The sequence below is a fragment of the Lynx canadensis genome, chromosome A1 (assembly GCF_007474595.2).
Source record: "Lynx canadensis isolate LIC74 chromosome A1, mLynCan4.pri.v2, whole genome shotgun sequence".
Lineage (NCBI taxonomy): Eukaryota > Metazoa > Chordata > Mammalia > Carnivora > Felidae > Lynx > Lynx canadensis.
This window is the reverse complement of record NC_044303.2, coordinates 172,779,247-172,803,059: the sequence shown is the minus strand read 5'-3', so window position 1 is coordinate 172,803,059 and position 23,813 is coordinate 172,779,247. Positions and strand designations below refer to the sequence as shown.

The following is a 23,813-nucleotide window of genomic DNA, read 5'->3' as shown; positions in this document are numbered from 1 at the left end:
CAGACGTGAGCAGAGACACATGAAGTGTGTGCCAGAGTGGCTTCTGACTAAAGGACCAAAAGGGTAGACCTAAAGAGCCAATAAGTATCAGGGAAATAGCTAAAGAGAAGCAGCTCAGGAAAATGGCCCCAGGAAATTGTTTACAAACTGAGGCTCAATCCCAAACTGCACAAGCTTGGATTAGACTACGAATAACAAACCACCAACTTTGTGAACTGAACTATATCAGACCACTGCCCACATCTAAGAATGACCACTGGGTGGTAAAACAGGATAAATAGCACTGCAAAAAACTAATTTTGTATCTGATTTTATTTAACTTAACACATCCCTAAAACACTCTAGACATTTATTATTTGCTCAGTTTGGGGCATTTTCTACTGACTTCCATTATGGAATTAACTCCATTCCCACTCCCATTCTACACACCCTTCTCATCTCTCCATCCACCCAACAAAACTGTATCATAATTTTGGTTAGGATGTCAACTTCAGCACTACTGACATTTTGAAGAAGACAAGTCTATGTTGAGAAGAGCTTTCCTGTGCCCTGCATGACGTTCAGCGCATCCCTAGCCTCTACTCATTAGCACTCCCCACCAAGATATAACAGCTAAAAAGATCGCCAGGTAATGCAAATGTCCCCTAAAGGGGGGGAAAATCATTCCCAGTGATAACCAGAGTTAGATGAGCACTCAGTCTTTACATTATTATGATTTTGTAAATGCAATTCACAATTAAGCCATGTGGTAAGCTAGGATTACTTTTTCTTTCCTGCACAATCCTTTGTTCTTCCCATAATTAAGGTCTTATCATTGCATTTGCTTCATTTTCTCTATATCATCCCTATCACTAATTCAACCTTCCACTAGTTTCCTAAATTTTTTTCTCAAATGTTAATTCAGACACATCAGTTTCATCTCCAAGACTATCGTTGAGCCCTGTCATCTGTTCCAATCGGCTGCTTATCATCTACAGCTGATACACATCTATCATACTACACTGTCCTCTTACTAGCATCCTATGGTTCCCCATGCCTCTATCCTACAGAGTCCAGGATTCCTATATCCTGTCTTCCTCCTTAATTTTCTTTATTCTTTTCATGAAGTATACCCTCCCAAACCTTCTGAAGGAAGGATGCAAGGGGGATAAGTACTGAGATACTGTACATCTGAAAATATCGTTATCCTCAGAGCTGACAGGCTGGATAAAGAATTCTAGGCTGGAAATCATTTTGAAGACAGTGCTGTCTCCCACCTGCCTCCAATTTTGATGGTGAGAAGACAAAGCATTTCAGATTTGTCTGATGTATTTTTTTTTCAGTCTGGAAGCTTCTAGGTTCTTCCTTCTGTCCCCAGTATTATGAAATTTCCCAGCTGTCTATTTTTCATCTACTGCACTGGCCAATGAATGGACCTTGCTTCTTTGGAAATTCACATCCCTCAGTGCTGAAGGATCTCATGGACTGATCCTCATGATTCTTTACTCTCCTCTGATATTTCCTACCTCTGATTCCTCCTCTGCTCCCCACCCCAACCTTCTGAGGAACATTATTAACTGTATCTTGCAAACCATCTATTAAGATTGTTTCTGCTCTCATATTTTTAATTTCCAAATGCTATCTTTGTTTAAATTATGCTTTTATAGATTATCCTGTTATTCCATGATTGTAAAAATCTACCTCTCTAAGGAGATCAATATAGTTTAAATTTTCTTCTATCTGCATAGTTTGCTTGCTCCCAGTTGCTTTTCTTTTCTTTGAGCTTTAAACTCTACCTTTTAATGTTAAGAAGCCTATTTCAGATATCCATATTTAAGTGAAAGGCCACAAAGCTATTTAGAAGGCTTATCAAACTATAAGGCATCATTTAAGGTACGTGATCAGGCTGAGCCCTTTAATTGGGGAACCAATGTCAGTGTCATTAAGTCTTTCCTCACGAGCTAGTCAAATCACCTAAAGAATCTTCCAATGTCAGATTTGGGAGAGTAAAGGACAAGCTGCCACATTCTAGGAGCAGAACAGAAGAAGGCTGAGGGCTTTCAGGATATATATGTGTATATATATGTACACAGGATATATAAATTCACTTCTTCCATTTTTCAATATTCTTATTTTAGAATAGATTGACACTATTACACCACTCTCATTCAGGTCTGTTAGATCTACTAAGTCATATACAGTATTCCTTTTTGCTTTATAGTTCCGAAATTTTGTCGCTCATCCTTTCACCCATTCTTCCTTTTCTTGTGGTTTTATGTACTTAAGAATTTGAAACTTTACTCTTTTAGTGGAGTAGATGTCTATGTACAACCTACTATCTTTAAATAGAAATTTTCATTTCTAGTAAAGTTTCTAGACACTAACCACAATCTAAAATGTGGCAAAAAGTGCATAGCACAAAGAAATCCAATTTCATTCCCATCCCAACCCAGAAAAGCCCCAAGTGAAGAAAGGTCAACTGGAAAAGGGAGTTAAGAAAAGGAGAAACACGCCAGGACATCCCACAGAGTGTGAAGCCTGCTTAAGATTCTCTTTCTCTCTCCCTCTGTCCCTCTCCTTCCCTCCCTCCTTCCCTCCCCCCCTCTCTCTCTCTCTGGGGGGGGGGGGGAAGGCCTGAGTGTTTAAAAAAACAAAAATCATTAGAAGGGGCACCTGGGTGGCTCAGAGGGTTAAACATCCAACTCTTGATTTCAGCTGAGGTCATGACCTCACGGTTCATGGGTTAAAGCCTCGAGTAAAGAATCCCACAGGTACAGAGCCTGCTTGGGATTTTCTCTCTCTCACTCTCTCTCTGCCCCTTTCCTGCTTGCTCCCACATGCACATTCTCTCTCAAAATAAATAAATAAGCTTAAAAAAATTAGAAGATGTAGGAGCAGCAATCTGAAAAATAGGATAATGGAAAGTACCCAAGCTGGACAGTAAAAAAAGAAAAAATAGAGGATAGGTTATGAGATCTCTTGGATAACATCAAGTGAACAAACATTTGTATTAGAAGGAGTCCCAAAAGGAGAGAAAGATGAACCCAAAGAGTTCTATACCATGACACATAATAATTAAAATGTCAAAGACTAAAAATTTTAAAAGTTTTAAAAGCAGAAAGAAAGAGGCAAATAGTCATGTACAAGGAATATCCCACAAATCTATCAGCTAATTTTCCAGCAAAAATTTTGCAGGCCAGAAAGGAGTGGCATGATATATTCAAAATGCTGAAAGGAAAGAACTGCAAAGAAGAATGATCTACCCAGCAAGATTACTATTCAGAATTGAAGAGGAGATAAACAGTTACCCACACAAAAGTGAAAGGAGTTCATCACCACTAAACCAGCCTTAAGGAACATTAAAGGGATTTCATTAAGTGGGAAAGAAAAAGCTATAATTAAAAGAAAATTATGAATGGAAAAAAATTCTTGAATAAAAGCTAATATACAATAAGGGTAGTAAGCAATTATAAAGCTAACATGAAGGTTAAATGAAAGAAACAGTCAAATCAGTTATATCTAAACAATTAGTTAAGGTGACTCACAAAAAGATGTAAAATATGACAACATATACATAAAACATGGAGGGTTGGTAAAAATGAAATTCTTTTAGAATGTGTTCAAGTTTAAGTGACCATCAACTTAATATAGACTGCTACATATTTATGATGTTATATACTAATCTCACGGTAACTTCACACCAAAAACCTATAATAGATACACAAAAAATAAAAAAGCAAACCAAGTATAGCAGCAAAGAAACTCATCAATACAAGAGCAAAAGAAGAAAGGAACAGACAAGAACTACATAACCAGAAAACAAGTAAAATCATGGCATAAGTATACACCTATTGACAATTACTTTAAATGTAAATGGTCTAAATGCTTCAAACAAAAGACACAGGGTGACAGAATGGACAAAAAACAAGACCCAGCAATAGGCCGTTTAGAAAAGATTCACCTCAGACGTTAAAGACACATACAGACTGAGTGATGAGATGGAAAAAGACATTCCATGCAGATGGAAGCAGCAAAAAAAAAAAAAAAAAAAAGAAAGAAAAAGAAACAAACAAAAACAAGAACAACAAAACACCACCAGAGCAGCAATACTTATATTAAACAAAACAGATCTCAAAACAAATACTGTAACAAGAGACAAAGGGAATTACTTAATGATAAAATGATCAATACAAAAAAGAGGATATGCAATTGTAAATACCTATGTACCCAACCCTGAAGCACCTAAATACATAAAACAATTATTAACAGACATAGAGAAAGAAACTGACAGTAATACAATAATAGCAGGGAACCTGAACACCCCACTTTAACATCAACTGATAGATCATCCAGATTAAGAAAATCAATAAGGAAACATGTCTTTGACACGTTACACCAAATGGACTTAACAGATATATACAGAATATTCCATACTAAAACAACAGAATACACATTCTTTTCAAGTACACATGAAACATTCCCTGGGATGAATCACACATTAGGCTACAAAACAAGTGTCAGTAAATTTAAGAAGACTGACATCATATCATGCATCTTTTCCAACCACAACAGTATAAAACTAGAACTCAATTACAAGAAAAAAAAAAAAGAAAAACACATGGGAACTAAACAACATGCTACTAAACAACCATGGGCAAATGAAATTAAAGAGGAAATAAAAAAAATACATGGAGGCCAATGACAGTGAAAACACAACAGTCCAAAATCTTTGAGATGCAGCAAAAACAGCTGTAAGAAGGAAATTTATAGCAATACAGGTCTGCCTTAAGAAACAAGAAAAATCTCAAACAATCTTACACCTAAAGAAACTAAAAAAAGAACAGGCCAAAGTTAGTAGAAAAAGGAAATAATAAAGATCAGAGCAGTAATAAATGATATAGAACCTAAAAAACAAAAAACAAACAAAAAAAAAAACACAGAAAAGATCAATGAAACCAAGAGCTGGTTCTTTGAAAAGATAAACAATGATAAACCTTTAGCTAGACTCATCAAGAGAAAAAGAAAAAAGACCCAAGTAAAATAAATCAGAAATGAAAGAGAAGAATGGACACCACAGAAATACAAATGATTATAAGAGACTACTATAAAAAATTATATGCCAACAAATTGGACAACCTAGAAGAAATGGATAAATTCCTAGAAACATACAATTTTCTAAAAGTGAATCAGGAAGAAACAGAAAATCTGAATAGACTTGATTCCTAGTAACAAAACTGAATCGGTAATCAAAAAAACTCCCAACAAACAAAAGTCCAGGACCAGATGGATTCACAAGTGAATGCCACCAAACATTTAAAGAGTTAATACCTATTCGCCTCAAACCATTCCAAAAAGTGCAACAGGAAACAAAACTTCCAAGTACATTCTCCAAGGCCAGCATTACACTGATACCAAAACTAGACAAAGACACTACAAAAGAAGAAAACTACAGGCCAATATCCCTGATAAACACTGATGTAAAAAAACCTCAAAACATGAGCAAACTGCATGCAACAATATATTAAAAGGATCAGTCACTACTATCAATTGAAATTTATTCCTGGGATGCTAAGATGGGTCAACATACACAAATCAATCAAGATACACTGCATTAATATAATGAAGAATAAAAATCATATGAGCATCTCAACAGATAAAAAAAAAAAATTGGCAAAATTCAACATCCGATCATGATAAAAACTCTCAAAACAGGGGCACCTGGGTGGCTCAGTTGGTTAAGCGACCAACTTCGGCTCAGGTTATAATCTCGTGGTTCGTGAATTTGAGCCCCATGTTGGGCTCTGTGCTGACAGCTCGGAGCCTGGAGTCTGCTTCAGATTCTGTGTCTCCCTCTCTCTCTGCTCCTCCCCTGCTCACACTCTGTCTCTCTCTCTCTCAAAAATAAACATTAAAAATTTAAAAAAAAAATCTCAAAATAGTGGGTTTAGAAAAAGCATACCTCAACATAATAAAGACCACATATAACAAACCCACAGCTAACATCATACTCAATGGTGAAAAACTGACAGCTTTTCTTCTAGTATCAGGCACACAAAACAAGGATATGTCCATTCTTGCCACTTACTCAACATAGTACTGAAAGGCTTAGCTGCAGCAGATAAGAAAAAGAAATAAAAAGGCATCAAAATTGCTAAGAAGTAAAACTGTCACTGTGTGCAGATACGATACTATACACAAAAAACTAAAAATTCCACACAAAAAAAGACTATTAGAAATAATGAATGAATTCAGCAAAGTTACAGGATACAAAATTAATATACAGTAATCTATTACATTTCTATACACCAATAATGAAGTAGAATAACAAAACAAGCTCATTTACAACTGCACCAAAAAAGAATAAATTATCTAGGAATAAACTTAACCAAGGAGGTAAAAGACCTATAATCTGAAAACTATAAAACACTGATGAAAAAAATTGAAGACAACACAAATGGAAAGACATTCCATGCTCATGGATTACAAGAATATTGTTAAAATGTCCATACTACCCAAAGCAATCTACAGATTTAACGCAACTCCTACCAAAATACCAATAGCATTTTTCACAGAAGTAGAACAAATAATTCTAACATTTGTATGGAACTACGAAAGACCCCAAATAGCTAAAGCTTTCTTGATAAAGAATACAGACAGAGGTATCACAATCCCAGATTTCAAGATATACCACAAAGCTATAATCAAAATAGTACAGGACTGGGGTGTCTGGGTGGCTCATTTGGTTGAGAATCTTACTTGTGATTTCAGTTCACATCATGATCCCAGGGTTATGGGCTCCACACTGAGTGGAATTCTCTCTCTCCTCTGTCCCTCTCCCCCACTCGCACTATGGTACTACACAAAAATAGACATGCAGATCAATGGAACAGAGAGCCCAGAAACAAACCCACATTTCTGTGGCCAATTAGTCTACAACAAAGGATCCAAGAACACATACGGGGAAAAGATCGTCTCTTCAATAAATGGTGCAGGTAAAACTGGACATCCAACTGCAAAAGAATGAAACTGGACCACTTTCTAACACCACACGCATAAATAAACTCAAAATGGACTAAAGATCTAAATGTAAAACATGAAACCATAAAACTCCCGGAAGAAAACATAAGCAGTAATTTCTTTGACATCCAACTTAGCAACATTTTTCTGGGTATGTCTGTTCAGGAAAGAAAACAGAAGCAAAAAATAAACCATTGGGACTACACCAAAATAAAAAGCTTTAGTACAGCAAAGGAAACCATCAACAAAACAACAATGCAACCTATTAAATGGAAGAAGATATTCCCAAATGATATATCCAATAAAGGGTTAATAGCCAAAATATATAAAGAACTTACACAACATCAAAAAACAAATAATCCAATTAAAAACAGCAGAGGACTTGAATAGGCATTTTTCCATAGACATACAGATGGCAAAGAGACACATGAAAAGATGCTCAACATCACTAATTACCAGGGAAATGCAAATCAAAACCATGAGATATCATCTCATACCTGAGATAGTATGAGATCTCACAATGGCCACAACCAAAGGATAAGAAATAACAACTGTTGGCAAGGAGAAAAAGAAACCCACGTGATTGTTGGTGAGAATTTACATTGGTGCAGCCACTGTGGAAAACAATATCAAGAGTTCTCAAAAAATTAAAAAACAGAAATACGATGTGATCTGTTAATTCCACTACTGGGTATTAACCGAAAGAAAACAAAAACACTAATTCAAGAAGATATACGCACCCCTATGTTTACTGCAGCATTATTTACAATAGCCAAGATACAGAAGCAACCTAAGTGTCCATCAATAAATGATTGGATAAAGATACATACATAGATAGATAGATAGATATAGATACATATATATGCATATATACACAGTGGAGTATCACTGAGTCGTAAAAAAGAATGAGAACTTGCCATTTGAGAAAACATGGATGCACCTAGAGAGTATTACACCAAGTGAAGTAAGTGAGAGAAAGACACATACCAAATGATTTCACTCATGTCTGGTATCTAAAAACAAACAAACAAAACAAATGAGCCAACAAAACAGAAACAGACCCATAAATACAGAGAATAAACTGATGCTTGTCAGAGGAGAGGGGATTACAGGGATGGGCAAAATGGGTGAAAGGAGAGGGAGATACACGCCTCCAATTTAGAAAGAGTCAATCACAGAGACAAAAGGTATGGCAGAGGAAATATGGTCAATGGTATTTTAATAGCACTGTATGGTGACAGATGGCGGCTAGACTTGGGAGCATAGCATAACAGAGCTGCCAAATCACTTACGTTGTACATTTGAAATTAATGTAACCTTATGTCATATACTTCAATTTTTAAAAAGGGAGAAGGGAACAGCAAGGTCTACTTATGTAATAGAAGAATGTCTACTCTTCTTTCACTCCTTTAAAGGAGTCAGGAGTTTCTCCTACAAAAGAGCGGGGGAAGGGGGAAGAATACCCAAGGCTCTTTCCTAACTTTAGCAGATAGGTTTGGGTGATGGCACCCCAAAGCAAAACTCCCACACACTGGTTTAACGATCCCCAATGTAAGAGCTAGCACCCTATCTACTCACATAAAAGAGAAGCCTGTCAATAAATAAGCTCCTATATACCCTCATCTTAAATATGAAACAGCAACAAAAATCAGCCAACATCTAAGGAAAATCTGGCGCATGACAAAGAAAAACATGTATTAAAAAACTGGCCCTGGAGGCACGTAAGTGGCTCAGTCAGTTAAGGGTCAGACTCTTGACCTTAGCTCAGGTCTCAATCTCAAGGTCATGAGTTCAGGCCACGCATTGGGCTCCACCCTGGGTGTGAAGCCTACTTTAAAACAAAACAAAAAAAAGGCCCGGAAATTCAAGTTATCTCCTACAACCTAGGTACTCCAAGTGTGGACCCCGGACCACCTGGGAGAATACGTGTGAGAAGAGAAACAGGCATTTTAGTCCTATAAGGACTCAGAAGTTTACTTCCTAATGATCCTCTCAAAGGAAATTACTTTTCAACGTGCACCAGCAAAATAATGAAAACCAAGAAAGTATAAAACATGCAATTTAAGAGATAATAAATGCAACCTGGGAGAGCTTTGAAAGGAATTCTAGTAGGCCAGTAGTTTGGCAAATCTAGGGAACAACCAGTTTAGATTGGGCTAGAAGGGTGGAGGTCTCCAAGAGGGCACTCTCCAGGAAAAAAGAATTTTGTAGAATAGACAGTATGACTGAGGGTAAGACCGAGGCTATAATAAAGGAGCAGACAAGAATGGAGAGGAGGAAACTATTCTGGTTGTGCTGGGGAAGAAAGGAAAATGTACAAGAGAATCATAATCCAAGTATGAAGCAAAAAGCCGAAAGGAGAATAAAAAGACAATCAAAAAGAAAAAAGAAGGACTTCAAGAAATGCCAGAAGGGTACCTGCCTGGTTCAGTCAGTGCAGCATGTGACTCCTGATCTAGGGATTATAAATTCAAGACCCATTTATAAATTGGGTGTAGAGATTACTCAAAAATAAAATCTTAAATAAACAAATAAATAAGGAATAGCCAGAAATGAGAGAATTATGAAGAAAGCACATGCTTCTTTCTCCAAAAGACAAAACTGTAAAAGGCAGCATTTTGACCAATTAGTAGGATGTAAGAAAGGAGAATTCATTCTGGCATTCCCTTTCAACACCCTTACAAAAGGATCCTGACTATGGCTAGAGGGAAAAAAACAAAATCCTAGCCATTGTAAACCTGCCTCTACTGTGAAAAATACGTACATAGCAATTCCATATAACAAATGCTATTATTCTTGTTCAGCTTTTGCAATCAACCAACAGTAAAACGTGTAACAGCCCTCGCAAGGTTACAAAATGGAATGTAAATATTGTGTGATGCTCTCAACCCTTATCACCTAATATCTACCAAGGTGCACTAAATCCTCAATTTAACATACGATGTTGATAAAACAAACTGGTGCAAGTATATTTTAAAATACTGAAGTATCTATCAGAAGAATTTACCACAAAACAGGTAAAAACCCAGGGAGCAGGAGTGAGATAAAAAGGGGCCGGGAAGGAGGCTGTTGCATTTCTTTCATAACTTCACCTGTATTCTTCGATTTTTTTTTAACCTTACTCATGAGCACATCTTTTTAATAGCTAAAAGCTAACTTCTTTAAGAAACTTTAGGGGCACCTGGGTGGCTCAGTGGGTTAAGCGTCCAACTCTCAATCCTGCTCAGGTCACGATCTCATGGTTTGTAGGCTTGAGTCCCACATCGGTCGCATGCTGACAGTACAATGCCTGCTTGGGATTCTCTCTCTCCCTCTCTCTGCCTCTCTCCCCAACTGGTTCTCTCTCTCAAAATAAATTTTTTTCTTAAAAAGAAACTTTGTAAGACAAAGGAAACTTTAATACATGAAAATTACACTTTCATAATTTCATCCTGTACATGGTTTTCCTGTTTTAAAGATTTAAAAGTGTGTGCAGGGGCACCTGGCTGGGTCAGTGGGAGGAGCATGTGACTCTTGATCTTGGGGTCATGAGTTCTGCATGTGGATGTAGAGATTACTAAAAAAATAATAAAGTAAAATAAAAATAAAATAAAAATATGTTATATATACCTAGTATACAGTATACTACAATATATAGTAAAAGCTGAAATAAAATGCTTTCCACAGTAATTATGGGACCTCACAAAATGTCATCTTTTCAATTTTCCTACAAATGGAACATCAGCAGAACTACAATTAGTACAAAACTGTTGCAGTAGAATTGAACACTAAAATGGCAAGCTGAAGATGAGCATGAAGTATTTGATTAGCTTACACAATCACCAAAATAGCAGCAACATTAGTTGCCAGAAAATACCTTTCTCCTTTTAACACTGGAGTGGCCTCACCATTTAATTCTTAAAGGGGCTCTAAAAAAAAACTCCAAGCATTTCTTTAAAACAGAAACAACTTAAGCTGTAGATTTGTTTTTACTTGAAAAACATGCTCTTCAAGCCTTTAGTAAGCTAATTTAAATGGTATTGAAAAATTCTTTGACTCTTAATGTCAAATGCACTTTTAATGGTGCAAGAGGCAAATGTCACCACAAAATGGGGCAGATCTACTTTTTACATACACGTTTACTAGAATGTTCGCTAGAACACTTAGACAACAGTCTTTCCTTCCTCTCTTCTAATTTCATTCTACCTAGAAATAACCAGTGTTATCAGTTTGATTGATTTTCCCAGACTTCTTGTGTGTGTGTGCGCGCGCACACACACACACACACACACACACAAATATACATAAGACATTAAAACATTTCTTTTAAAAAAAGATATCAAATGACTAAGTGTTATGCTCAATAGTATACTGCATACATCATTTCAAGATACAAATATTCTCCCTCAGCTTACTGTTTACCTTAGGAATTTCTAATGGCTGCACAGTATCCCAGTAAATGAAATGTTGCATATGAAATCACTGCAAAAGTAACATTCCATGTCCTAGGTTATAAGCAGCCTAATGGTTACAAAGTCATATCTTGAAAATGTAAGTCTCCTGCTCTAATTTTTCACATCAAAATCAATCTATACATTTCTCCAAAAGTTACTAATATATGGTCAATGACTGAAGTAGGCAAGATTTGCAAGAATATGTAACTTATCAAAAATTGACAACACAAAACAAACAAAACCTCTTAAATACAATACTAAACACTATAATTGGGGAAAACATAAAAGGGAGTAAAAACAAAAAAGGTCAAGACCAAACTCATAAATCAAGATGTACTTAAAACAGCAAAGGAGTCAGAAAAATTAACCTTTTTCCACTTAAGCTTTATGTTTAAAGAAATTAAACATAAATTCTAAGTATAAATTTGTCTCTAAAAAAGCCCCAAATCAAAAAAACCTGAATTGTTAACATTAAACATCTTTAATCAACAAAAACATTAAAATATTAACATTAAAATGTCATTAAAACTCAAGAGTTTTAAGAAATGGTTATTTGGTTTATTAGTTTGTCAGGTAGTTAGCCCTAGTTTTTAAACATACAATCCTCATTTATATAACCAAAACACAGTAATTGCAAAAAAGTTACTCTCATTTCTTGAAGAAAAAAAAAGTTACTCTATTCCAAAAAAAATCTGTATAAAATTGCTTAAATACACTCACTGGAAAACCTAGTAAGAATCTTTAACATTCATCAGATGTTTAACGTATTGTTTACAAGACACAACAATTATTTGTTATTATATTTAATCCTCCGTAGTATCCAAAATAAACCCATACTAGTAGAAAGATTACTTTATTAAAATGTATAAGATTACCCATCTTTTTCTTTAATGTGTATCCCTATTAACCCTACATAATTCTTGCTCACCTTTTCAAATACATACTCATTTTACTATTTTTTCTAACTAGAAAACACACATCCTTTTAAAAAATCTTGGAAACAACAAGAAAAATCATACTCTCACTTCTTGTACATGTTCATCCATTTATCCACACACATATACGTCAAATATTTTTAATTTTTTTAATGTCTGTCTATTTTTGAGAGAGAGACCATGAGTGGGGGAAGAAGGGAGAGAGGGAAACAGAGAATCCGAAGCAGGCTCCAGGCTCTGAGCTGTCAGCACGGAGCCTGACATGGGGCTCGAATCCATGAACCAAGAGATCATGACCTGAGCCACCCAGGCGCCCCTCAAATCTCTTTTTTTCTTATGAAATTTGGGATCATAGAAAATAAGCACATTTTAAGTGGTTCATTTGAAGCGATCATATTCCAAAAATTATAATCATACCATCACCAAAGAAGTACAGTGACATTCTTATTAGTTGCAAAATTAGTCTATTTACTTATCTACGCGTAGTTTTGTGAGGTTTAAAATGTTAGACTTGATTTTCTGTAAGGCCTACCTGGCATAGGAGAAACAGTACAGGCATTGATTGTAGAGAAAAAGATCTAGGTTTCAAATCCTGATTTTCTTAATTACAAGAAACGTGACCTTGTGTAGATTACAAACCAAGTCTGTTTGTCAGATGAAAATGTAAAGAACTGCACCTACCAGAGTTGTTTCCAGGATTAAATAAAATGATAGATGAGAAAGGAGCACCCAGTGCCTGGCACACAACAGTACCTCCACAAGTGTGTTCTTTCTTTCCCATTAAAAAAAAAAAAAAAAAGAAGAAGAAGAAGAAGAAGGAAAAAAAGCGTGAATGTGACACAACTATTAAAAGTCAGAATTCTAGGGGCGCCTGGGTGGCGCAGTCGGTTAAGCGTCCGACTTCAGCCAGGTCACGATCTCGCGGTCCGGGAGTTCCAGCCCCGCGTCAGGCTCTGGGCTGATGGCTCAGAGCCTGGAGCCTGTTTCCGATTCTGTGTCTCCCTCTCTCTCTGCCCCTCCGCCGTTCATGCTCTGTCTTTCTCTGTCCCAAAAATAAATAAACGTTGAAAAAAAAATTTAAAAAAAAAGTCAGAATTCTAGACATAAATACAGTAAACACACTTGAAAAGATGTTTTGTTTTGTTTTTTATCAGAGTCTTTTACTCACTTGTAATTTAAGTTATCTCACAATCCACTTAGCCGGCGACAACCCAGGGTGTTACTGTACGAAAAATTTTACTTCGGGAAAAGAAAATATTTTAAGTCCATTTTACAATTTTCGCTATCTGAAATTATAGCTAACAACAGGAAGAATGCAAAAAAATTTCTCTTGTAAAAGTATACGAGTTAAAATCCTGCAGCTGAGAATCTCCTTCAAGGAAAATTGAAGAATGAAAAGAAAAGCAACTCTAGACTTTTTCCCCCTTCCAACGGTAAGTTTGGGGATAAACAAGGGAGTAATTCTTTAGAGCAATTTAGAAAATGCCAGGGACGTGGAAGAACACACGAGCGAAAGGGTAAGTTTGAAACTGCTCCCTGCGTAGGTCCGGGGGCGTGGGACGAAGATTCAAAACTTTGGGGTCTTTCGACAGAATTGAGGAATAAGACGGAGGGGGTCGGGGGGAGCGGTTCTATAAAAGTCAACGGCAGAAAAAAACAATGGGAGGGGGAAGAGGCAGCCGAAAAACGCTCAAGACCCAGACTTTGGCGCAACGGCTTCACTTTCAGGAAAGCAAAAGAGTTAGGAACTAAGAAAATGAGGAAATTCCGGTGCTCCGCAAGAAGGACGGAGGGGCCGTGAGAAACCGGGAGGCTGCGGGTGAAAGACCGGGTGGTGTCGTGGGAGAGAAGGGTCGACCCGGGAAAGCGAGCAGCGGCGGGACCGGAAAGCGAGAACCAGGATGCGGCCGGGGGGGAGGGGGCGCGGAGGCCTCCGGGGTCGACCAACGTGACAGAAAACGAGGAGGGGACTCTGGGGGCCGTGGCAGTAAGGGGCGACGTGGTACCTGCAGAGATCGTCCAGGACGCTGCCGGGAATCTCCACCCGTTTGGTCTCCATGATGAGAACCCACAGCAGGAGCAGTGCATCCCGGCTCCGCGCGGCCGGGGACCAAGGGTACGGCACGGAGACTCCGGCTCGCCGGAAAGCGGGCAGCGGCGGCGGCAGCGGCTCCAGCAAAGAGAGGGGGAAGGGGCGGGACCCGCTCACTTCCGTCCCGCTCCCTCAGCCCAGAACCCCGAGCCTGGGCCAGAGCGCGGGGCGGAGCCCCGGGAATCACGCCCCTGCTCTGCTTGAAATGTCCAATGGGAAGCTGTAGAATTGGGAGGCTGAGAAGCTAAGCCAATGAAATGTTTGTTTATTGGTCTGTCGTCTCCAATCCGTCTTCAAGCTGCTCAGTTGCTACTCAGAAAACCAACTTCCCGCCGCCTGTGATTGAGCCCTGGGGTGGCTACGCGCATGCGCACCATGCCTTCTTTGCACTACAGAAAGTCCAGAGTATTCAGGTCTTGCTGGTAGACTCGGAGACTACATTCTAGGGTTTGGCGTGGTGTAAATGTCCTCTTGGTGACCAAGCAGGCGCTCGTACCTCTTCAGGGCAGACGCCGGCGGCGCATCCTGCGCAAGTGTGCACTTGGAATTCCTGTCACCAAGTATCCTGCACACTCATTGTCGTCCCATCGCCTCCAGGCCAAGGGCTGTGCCTCTTAACTACAAACACCGGTTGTCTTTTGTGTGTGTGTGTGGTGGCTTACCTCTGCCTTTCCTCAAAGGACCCAGACAGAACTTTATCCTACTATCTGACACCTAGTGAGATCTGAGAAAATATTGATTGAACCTGAACTTGGGAATCTTCATTCTACCTCCTACACATACTCCAATCTACTAGCCCTCACTGATTCCTCATCTTACTTAATAGAGCCCAATCCATTTAGGATCTTGCAGAAAAAAATCTAGATTCATCATTCTTTAACTTCCTCCTTTTACATCAGACTCACAGCCACACAAACGCACCCCTCAGTCACAACTTTAATTCATTCTGATGAGGGAGCATGGGGCAAGCTGAGGGCCAAGTCAGGCTAACAGCAGAGCACCCCCCAACCCTGGAGGTGGGATATGTGTGATATTCCTCAGACACTCCTGCCTGCCCAAGAACAGGGAAAAGGAAAGAAAGCAAATGGCTGACTGGTAGAGATCACAGTCATGCAGGACAGGAGTCTCCTTAAGTTTACAGATAACTTAGTAAACTCCAAGAAAAAGGCAATCTTATTCATAGCCTAATCTCCAGAAACCTATAGATTCTGTTTCCTGGAGCCCTAATATCACCCTCATCAAGATGTAAGGGGCTTTGGGATGCCTGGGCAGTTCAGTCACTCAAGCATCCGACTTCGGCTCAGGTCATGATCTCTGGGTTTGTAAGTTCAAGCCCTGTGTTGGGCCCTGTGCTGACAGCTCAGAGCCTGGAGCCTGCTTCAGATTCCTTGTCTCCCTCTCTCTCTGCCCCTCCCCGTCGTGCTCTCTCAAAATAAATAAATAAATAATTTAAGAAAAGATGTAGGGGGGTTTAAGTGCTTACCATGGCGATGTGGGAAACAAGGGCAAATGAAAAATTAAATTCCCTTACTGCCTACAGCCCATTGACAAGTCCTTGAAACAGGCAGAGTGACCTTCCTTGAGGAGCTCAGCTGCCTCAATGATGATACTTTGCTAGGGCCGAAAGGGAATCTTGGCTTAACATTGTCCTAACCCCTTGAGGATCCTGTGAGTCTCCTTAAACACATAAAAATTCCTTTGGAAACTTCCTTTATCTCTACCCCCATTCCCCCCCCCCCCGCAAGATATATGCTGGCAATCATGCTCCAGGCTTATGGCCCCCTGATATACATCTGAAGGGTCTCATGACTGATGTTTTACTAAACAGTAATAAATGATGTTTTTCTAACAAGAGCTAGCTCCTCAAAGTCCTGGAAACAAACCTTACTTCCAAAATTCCTTAGAAACTTATTCTGTCCCTAACCCCCTCCTAACCTGAAGATATATTACCAGTCACTCTTCACAACCCCAGTGCAGCTCTTTCTGCCCATGGGTCCTGTCCCCATGCTTTAATGAAATCACCTTTTTGCACGAAGGACATCTTCAAGAATTCTTTCCTGGCCATCAGCTCTGAACCACACCGTCACCCCAAAACCCCATCAGTTCTACCATTTAATCTCTTATCTTTTTCTTAATTTCTGTCCAAATGCCCACTCTTTATATCAGATGCCCATTATTTCTCCTCACTAGTGCAAGAACTACCTAACCAGTACCTCTGCCTCCATTCTTGGCCTGCACAACTGCCCACGTTTAATTTTCTTTTGTTCCAACACTATTATCTTCTAATAGCTCTCCTACTCAGCTTCTGATATATACCCAAGGCCACAAACTTGACTTAAGAGCCCTGTTACCACCTATTTTACTCTGCTGTTTTCCATCTGTCTTTTTGCTCCTTATTGGAGAACTCAAATTTATCTTCCAGTGGCCTATACCACTTTTACTTTTCTATAGTTCTCTTTTGTTCTTCAACTGTCTCTTCATTATGGTGTCATAGCCTGATTTATCGATTTCTTATCCCTATGAGGATACTAACAATACATTTTTAAATTTTTTTTTAATGATTATTTTTGAGACAGAGTGCGAGTGGGGGAGGGGCAGAGAGAGAGGGAGACACAGAATCCAAATCAGGCCCCAGGCTCTGAGCTGGCAGAACAGAGGCGGACGCAGGGCTCAGACCCAGGAACCATGAGATCATGACCTGAGCCAAAATCAGACGCTTAACCAACTGAGCCACCCAAGTGCCTCTAACAGTACATTTTTAAAGTTTTCTTCTTCCTGAATAGCCTCTTATTCCTCTCAGCTGCTTTTTGCTATTAATTTGGTCTCCATCTATCATATTGGAAGTTTCCTGGTGGTCCTCAACTATTCACTCATACTTAAGCATACGTAACTAAAAAACCAGAGTTAAGTGCTATAATGTAGATGGAACTTGTTTCCTGAGAGCTTCACCGTGGGGTGATCTGGCTGGGCTGTTAGCTGGGAGCACATGGCATCAGCATCTGGAGGTCATTCTTTCCAGCTGATCAAATTCTCTAAAGAGAAAATCCTTCCAGACCAAGCTGAAAGTGTTCTGGGAGTCAAATAGGGGAGCACAGACAGAAGTATTCTATTTGCTTTATTCAACCCCCTTGGCACACTACACGTCTTAGTTTGGGTTTCCTAAGAAGCAGACCCCGGGACAAGGATTTGAGTGCAAGTAGTTTATGTGGGAGGTGATCCAGGAAAGAATGGTAGTAGAGTAGGAAAGTGAGTCAGGAAGCAAAGAAAGCCAAAAAAATGGATTATCAAGGAAGTTAGCCCTGTGTGTAACTGGAGCTGATCCCGCTGGAGAATTCTGGAGGCCAGGGTAAAACACATGCTGCGGAGTTATCCTACCCAAGGGATGAGGAAGATGGGATATTTATATACTAACTTTCGTCAGTCCTTGGTTAAGGCATGCTCCTGGAGCCTGTACGCCAGCCTGCCACATGCACAGCAAGGCAGCCTCTGGTGGCCAGAAAAAGCCCTCCGGCAAAAATGCAGATGATAGCTGATGGAAGTCCAGGCAGCATGGTGTAATGGATTGCTAAGGGGAAGGGGGAGCTTTTTCAATAGTTCTATTTTGCTGGATATGCATTCTATATGTCCTAACTGAACTTCTTTTCTATGTAGGGGGTATCTTAGTGGCTGTTTTTCTTAGGTGTCATTTGAAGCTCAAGTCTGGTTTTTAGACTACACTAAATGATGGCAGTGAAGCAATAGTGGAAGACCAAGTGATGTTTTTTCCCCAGGGGCCAATGTTAAAGATCCAAAGAAGCAGGCTACTGGGCACTTATTTCTTTGAAGTCTCAGCTCAGGGGCAGATATGCAACTCTATTTTTTTTAAGCTCTGAGGGGCTTGCAAGTCCCCAAACTTCCAAATAGTGCTAAGCCAATCTCCCCACTGAGAATTCCACAGATGTCTGGGGGCATCTTCCGAGCTACTTTCCTGTCCATTCACCATCCCACCCCTGCTTCCTCACCCACACACACATCTAGGAGCCGGACGGGTGCACAGCAGAGCAGCCCTTATGGCAGTCCCCTGAGCCGTGACTTCCAAAGAATTCAAGGCCTCATTCAAACCCAACCATCCACAGGCCCAGCAGCCTGTCGCTTGAGAAAGGCAGGTAAAGTGGAGTTTGGAATTAAGACAAAGGGAGATGCTGGGGTTCTTATGTTATAATACTGATACAATTTTAAAATAATTGAGCCAATCAAAACCTTTACTGTTTTAAAATATGCTATCTCATTTAGTCTTTCTAACTACATGGGATAGGCAAAGAGATTAATGAGGCTTATAGAGATTAAATGATTAAATGACAGTATGAAATGGAGCCAGGACTAGAATTCAGTTCTTCTGAACTCAGGAATTCTGCTTTAGGGAGAATGACACAATAATAATTACTATTAATGTCTCTGCAGCATGTTATAGTATAATATTTTTTAAATGCAATAATCCTTACAACAAAACAAGTTGTCATCAAATTCTTTTAAAAAATATGTAATATGCTTACTGACCTTCTTTTAAATTAAATGAGATTAAGTTGGGAATGCACGCTGGTGCAGCCACTCTGGAAAACAGTATGGAGGTTCCTCAAAAAACTAAAAATAAAACTACCCTAATTACACTACTAGGCATTTATCCATGGGATACAGGTGTGCTGTTTTGAAGGGACATATGCACTCCCATGTTTATAGCAGCACTATCAACAATAGCCAAAGTATGGAAAGAGCCCAAATGTCCATCAATGGATGAATGGATAAAGAAGAAGTGGTATATATATATATATATATATATATATATATATACACACACACATACATACAATGGAGTACTACTCAGCAATCAAAAAGAATGAAATCTTGCCATTTGCAACTACGTGGATGGAACTGGAGAGTATTATGCTAAGTGAAATTAGTCAGAGAAAGACAAAAATCATATGACGTCACTCATATGAGGACTTTAAGAGACAAAACAGATGAACATAAGGGAAGGGAAACAAAAATAATATAAAAACAGGGAGGGGGACAAAACAGCAGAGACTCATGGAGAACAAACTGAGGGTTACTGGAGGGGTTGTGGAAGGGGAGATGGGCTAAATGGGTAAGGGGCACTAAGGAATCTACTCCTGAAATCATTGTTGCACTATATGTTAACTAATTTGGATGTAAATTTTAAAAATAAAAAATTAAATTAAAAATTAATTAATTAAATGAGATTAAATTAAGTCTGTCAAAGCCTTTTCACATCCCTTCAAAGTTTTTTTTTAAATTTATTTTCCAGCTATATTGAGGTGTGATTGACAAATAAAAATTGTACATATTTAAGGTGTTGTCCTAGTCCATTCAGGCTACTATGACAAAAATGCCATCAATTGCGTGGCTGATAAACAACACACATTTATTTCTCATAATTCTGGAGGCTGGGAAGTTCGAGATCATGGCACTAGCAGATTTGGTGTCTGGTGAGAACCTATTTCCTGGTTTATAGACTGTGCTTTCTGGTTGTAACCTTGCATGGTGGGAAGGGGCAAGCTAGCCTTCCGGGCTCTCTTTAATAAGGGCACTAATTCCATTCACGAGGGCTCTACATTCATGACTTAAGCATTTCACAAAGCCCTCACCTCCTAATACTATCACACTGGGCACTAGGAGTTGAACTTATGGGTCGGGGGGGGGGGGACACAAACATTCAGACCATAACAGATATAACATAATGTTTTGATATTATGTAATGATTACCACAATCAACCTAATGAACATCCATCCTCTCACATACTTACCTTTTCTGTGTGTGTGGTAAGAACACTTAGGATGTACTCTGAGCAAATTTCAAGTACACATTACAACATTATTAGCTCTAGTCAGCATGCTGTACAGTAGGTCTCTAGAATTTATGCGTCTCATAACAAAGTGTGTACCCTTCGACCAACAAATATCTTATGATTCAAGTCAGCATTTACAGAACAACACATATTTGCCCTTTCTGTCAGCCCCACTAACGCTGGATCATTTCCCATAGCATATAAAATGCTTTAGTCACGTCTAACAAAAAAACAAAACCTTCATTGATCTCTATCGGAGTCTTACTAGATGCTGAGCAATCCCATTTCCTCTTCTGGGATTCACAGGCCCCCTCACATTTAGGTGGAAGCAGATAACTGAGTTCTAGCCAATGAAATGAAGATAAAAGTGATACATCCAACTTCTAAGCACAATTCCTGCAATGTCCCATATAATTTTTACATTCTCTCTTTCCTTCTCTTCCCACCGGGAAGCACAAGACCCTTGAAACTGTGGGAGGAGTACAGGTTTCTAAATTTTTGACCTGGAGAGGAGCTACAGCAGAACATCTGCTTCAGAGTCTGCCCAAGCAAGAAATAAACGTTTGCTATGTATATAAAGGATCTTGACTTTTTAAACACAAACTATTCTCCATAGTCAATCTTTCTCATTTCAGTAAATGTGTCTTGTAGTGGACATTCTTGCTTGTTTACCCAGCACTCATTCACCAAGGCCTGCTTCTTGGTGTGTGTGTGGCCTGTGTGTGTGTGACACACAAGGCCCTGTACCCAGAAAAGCCCCATGCTTGCTTTAATGCTCTCCCGTCACCATCTTTAATTTTTTTAATGTTTATTTATTTTTGAGAAAGAGAGTGAGTGGGGGGAGGGGCAGGGAGAAGGGGACAGAGGATCCGAAGTGGGCTGTGCACTGACAGCAGCAAGCTCCATGCAGGGCTGGAACTCATGAACTGGGAGATCATGACCTGAGCCTAAGTCAGATACTCAACCGACTGAGCCTCCCAGGTGCCCACCATCTTAAAATTCTCACTGATCTCATTTTTGAAGTTGTGTTCTGTGAATGAAATTGGTAAGACAAAGGAGCGTGCACTTAAGCAGAGGAGATACATGTAATAATGTGTGTGTACTCACTCTTTGCTGCCCCAATTGCATATAGCATTTTAAATATCCCATGAGAACAAAATTTCCGTGAGCCCGTGATTCATGGAAGTTCAACCGGATTGAAAGTGAGACAAGGTAACTACGTTAAACTGAGTAAGTGGGATCACTGTGAGCCCTGAGATCTTCCTATAAATCAGAACTTGCTTCAGATGCAAAAAGAAGACAGTGGCAGTCTCAGAAACACAAAGAACCAAGGAACCCTGTCAGGTTACTTTCCTATTAATTCCCTATATTAACCAACCACTTATGCTAAAAATGGTGACACTGAAGGAAAGTGAAAGACACTTTTCTCTAGTTCCTTTCACCTCATTCATCATAAGCCAAATGTAGAGAGTACGGTAGAATGTGTGCACAGCAAGAAGTGACAGGAACACAGACGGGTTAATTTTGTGCAATGTTTCCACCATTTTTGTAAGAATAAAATACATCATGCATGTACCAGCTATGAAATGTGAGTTGTATAATTTTGGTGATTCTATGTGAGTTAAATGTTCTTATATCTGCATTTAATGTTGGCAACGCACAATATAAAGATGAATGGTGATATTGTAACAATTTAAAATTTTAGTTGTCCTTTACTTAGGATGACAATGAATATCAAATAAAAACACCATGGCAAATTGAAAGACCATGGAGAAAAGGAAAAGGTTTTATAATTTAGTACTTTCAGTGACACTTTTTTTCCCGCCTTTTGAATAAGGAAGTCCATATTTTCATGAGGGGCACATGGCAAATTATGTATCAGTCTGTGTTTGAATTCACCTCTTAATCTTTCTGAACAGAATCATGATTCAGACATGCAGTCCTCAGTTTCACATGGAGCATGCGTGGCTGTGCAGAAAACCAGCGCACTCTTGGGTCCAGGATTGGGCTCTGGTTGGCCTCAGTGAATCATCAGATTACATCCCTTGTTAGCAACCATTCTGTGAATCTTAGGACTCCTGCTTACATCCTTAAGATGTAAAAGTCTCTCTTTTTTAATGAAACGTCATCGAGTCAGGATATGATATGTGGAACTGTACCAAAACCCATGTGAGTTCACTCGTTGGTGAGTCATAGAAACTACACCAGATGGAGTTGTCACACAGAGTAAACTATATTTGCGGCAAGTAAGGAGATCATGGGAATAACTTCCAAAGCCATGACTCCTGGAGCAAGTCTGAATGGGCTCCTTTTATTTAAGGTTAGGATGAATAGTTAGGAAGGGGAGCCTTGTCACCATATGTAGAGGTGGGCGTCCTACACACACCCTAAGGAAACATGCCTATCTATACATACATTGCAGGTTATGACAATGAGGCTTGTGCTTCTCCTTGGGTGGAGATTTTAGTATAATAATGAGAGAAAGGTAACTGTCAGTGTCTCCAAGGTCCATCTGCGCACCTGTGAGTGGGGGTTACGTTCCAGTTGGTCTGGGTGGCCTGGGCCAGCGGCACTCTTCTTGCAGGCAGTCATTGTTTGAAAGGTGGCTTTAGTTTCTTTCAGGGATGCTATGCCCTCAGGTCTTTTGCCTGTGTTAAGAGATAAGCTGGAAAGAAGAACTTAAGGAAAAATGTGGAACGAAGGTTGGTGGGTACAGGCGGGTGAGCGGTACAGGTCAGGTCTTGGGTCTAGCTGGTGACCGTCATCCTGAGGATAAAGCTGACACAAGGAGGAGGGCAAAGCTGAAAGACCTGAAGAGAAAACGAGGCAGAGCAGTCAAGAGCTCAGCTGACCTGGCCTGGGGGTAGGTGTGGGGGAGGAATGAGAGAGACAGAGAGAGAGAAAGAGAGAGAGTGAGAGAAAGAGAGAGAGCGCTTGTTCAAGCACCTGGCTCCAGGTGGGGGCCAGAGTTGTCAGGTGTCAGAGTAGCCAATTAAATCAACAAGCCAAAAATGAAAGAGTTAAGCCTTTAATCACTTACCTGGATGGCTAAAACCAGAGAAAGCAGTGACTCCTTCAGCTTCACTCTCCCATGGAACAGAGTCAAGGGTCAGGTGGAGGTCAAGGGTCAGGGGGGTGGTCTCACTGAACAAAAGGCTCTGGCAGTTTTGTGGACCGTGGGCAGAGAGGGAGGGGAAGGGCTAGGAGTGGGAAAGTACTCCTCCTTCCCCCAGGAGGTGGCGTCAGCAGAGGAGACTAAAGAAGACCTCCGCCAAGGCCTCAGCTAAAGAGATAGGAGTGGAGGCCCCAGGGCTAGGAATGCACATGTTCCTGGCACGGGAGTCAGAGGGGCCCGAGTCCCTGACTGCAGCGCCCCCTAGAGACTACAGTGCACTGGCTGCCCACCAAGTCTGCGTGGGGAGGGCAGCCATTCCCTGGGAGACTTGTCAAGTAGAGCTTTTGTGTTTGCCTACAGTTAGGCCTGAAAAGTCACACCTAGATCTCTAACCGGGAG

At 39.8% G+C, this 23,813-nt stretch overlaps 1 protein-coding gene across 1 annotated transcript in view; it reads right to left on the bottom strand.

The window, feature by feature from the left end:
* The window catches only part of DCP2 (decapping mRNA 2), a 50,958-nt gene extending 36,413 nt beyond the window's left edge, over positions 1-14,545 (bottom strand). Inside the window, exon 1 of the mRNA XM_030326495.1 lies at positions 14,371-14,545. Within this exon, the coding sequence (XP_030182355.1) occupies positions 14,371-14,423 (53 nt within the window). The 5' untranslated portion in view covers positions 14,424-14,545. The remainder of the gene's footprint in view (positions 1-14,370) is intronic.
* Between the last annotated feature and the right edge of the window lie 9,268 nt (positions 14,546-23,813).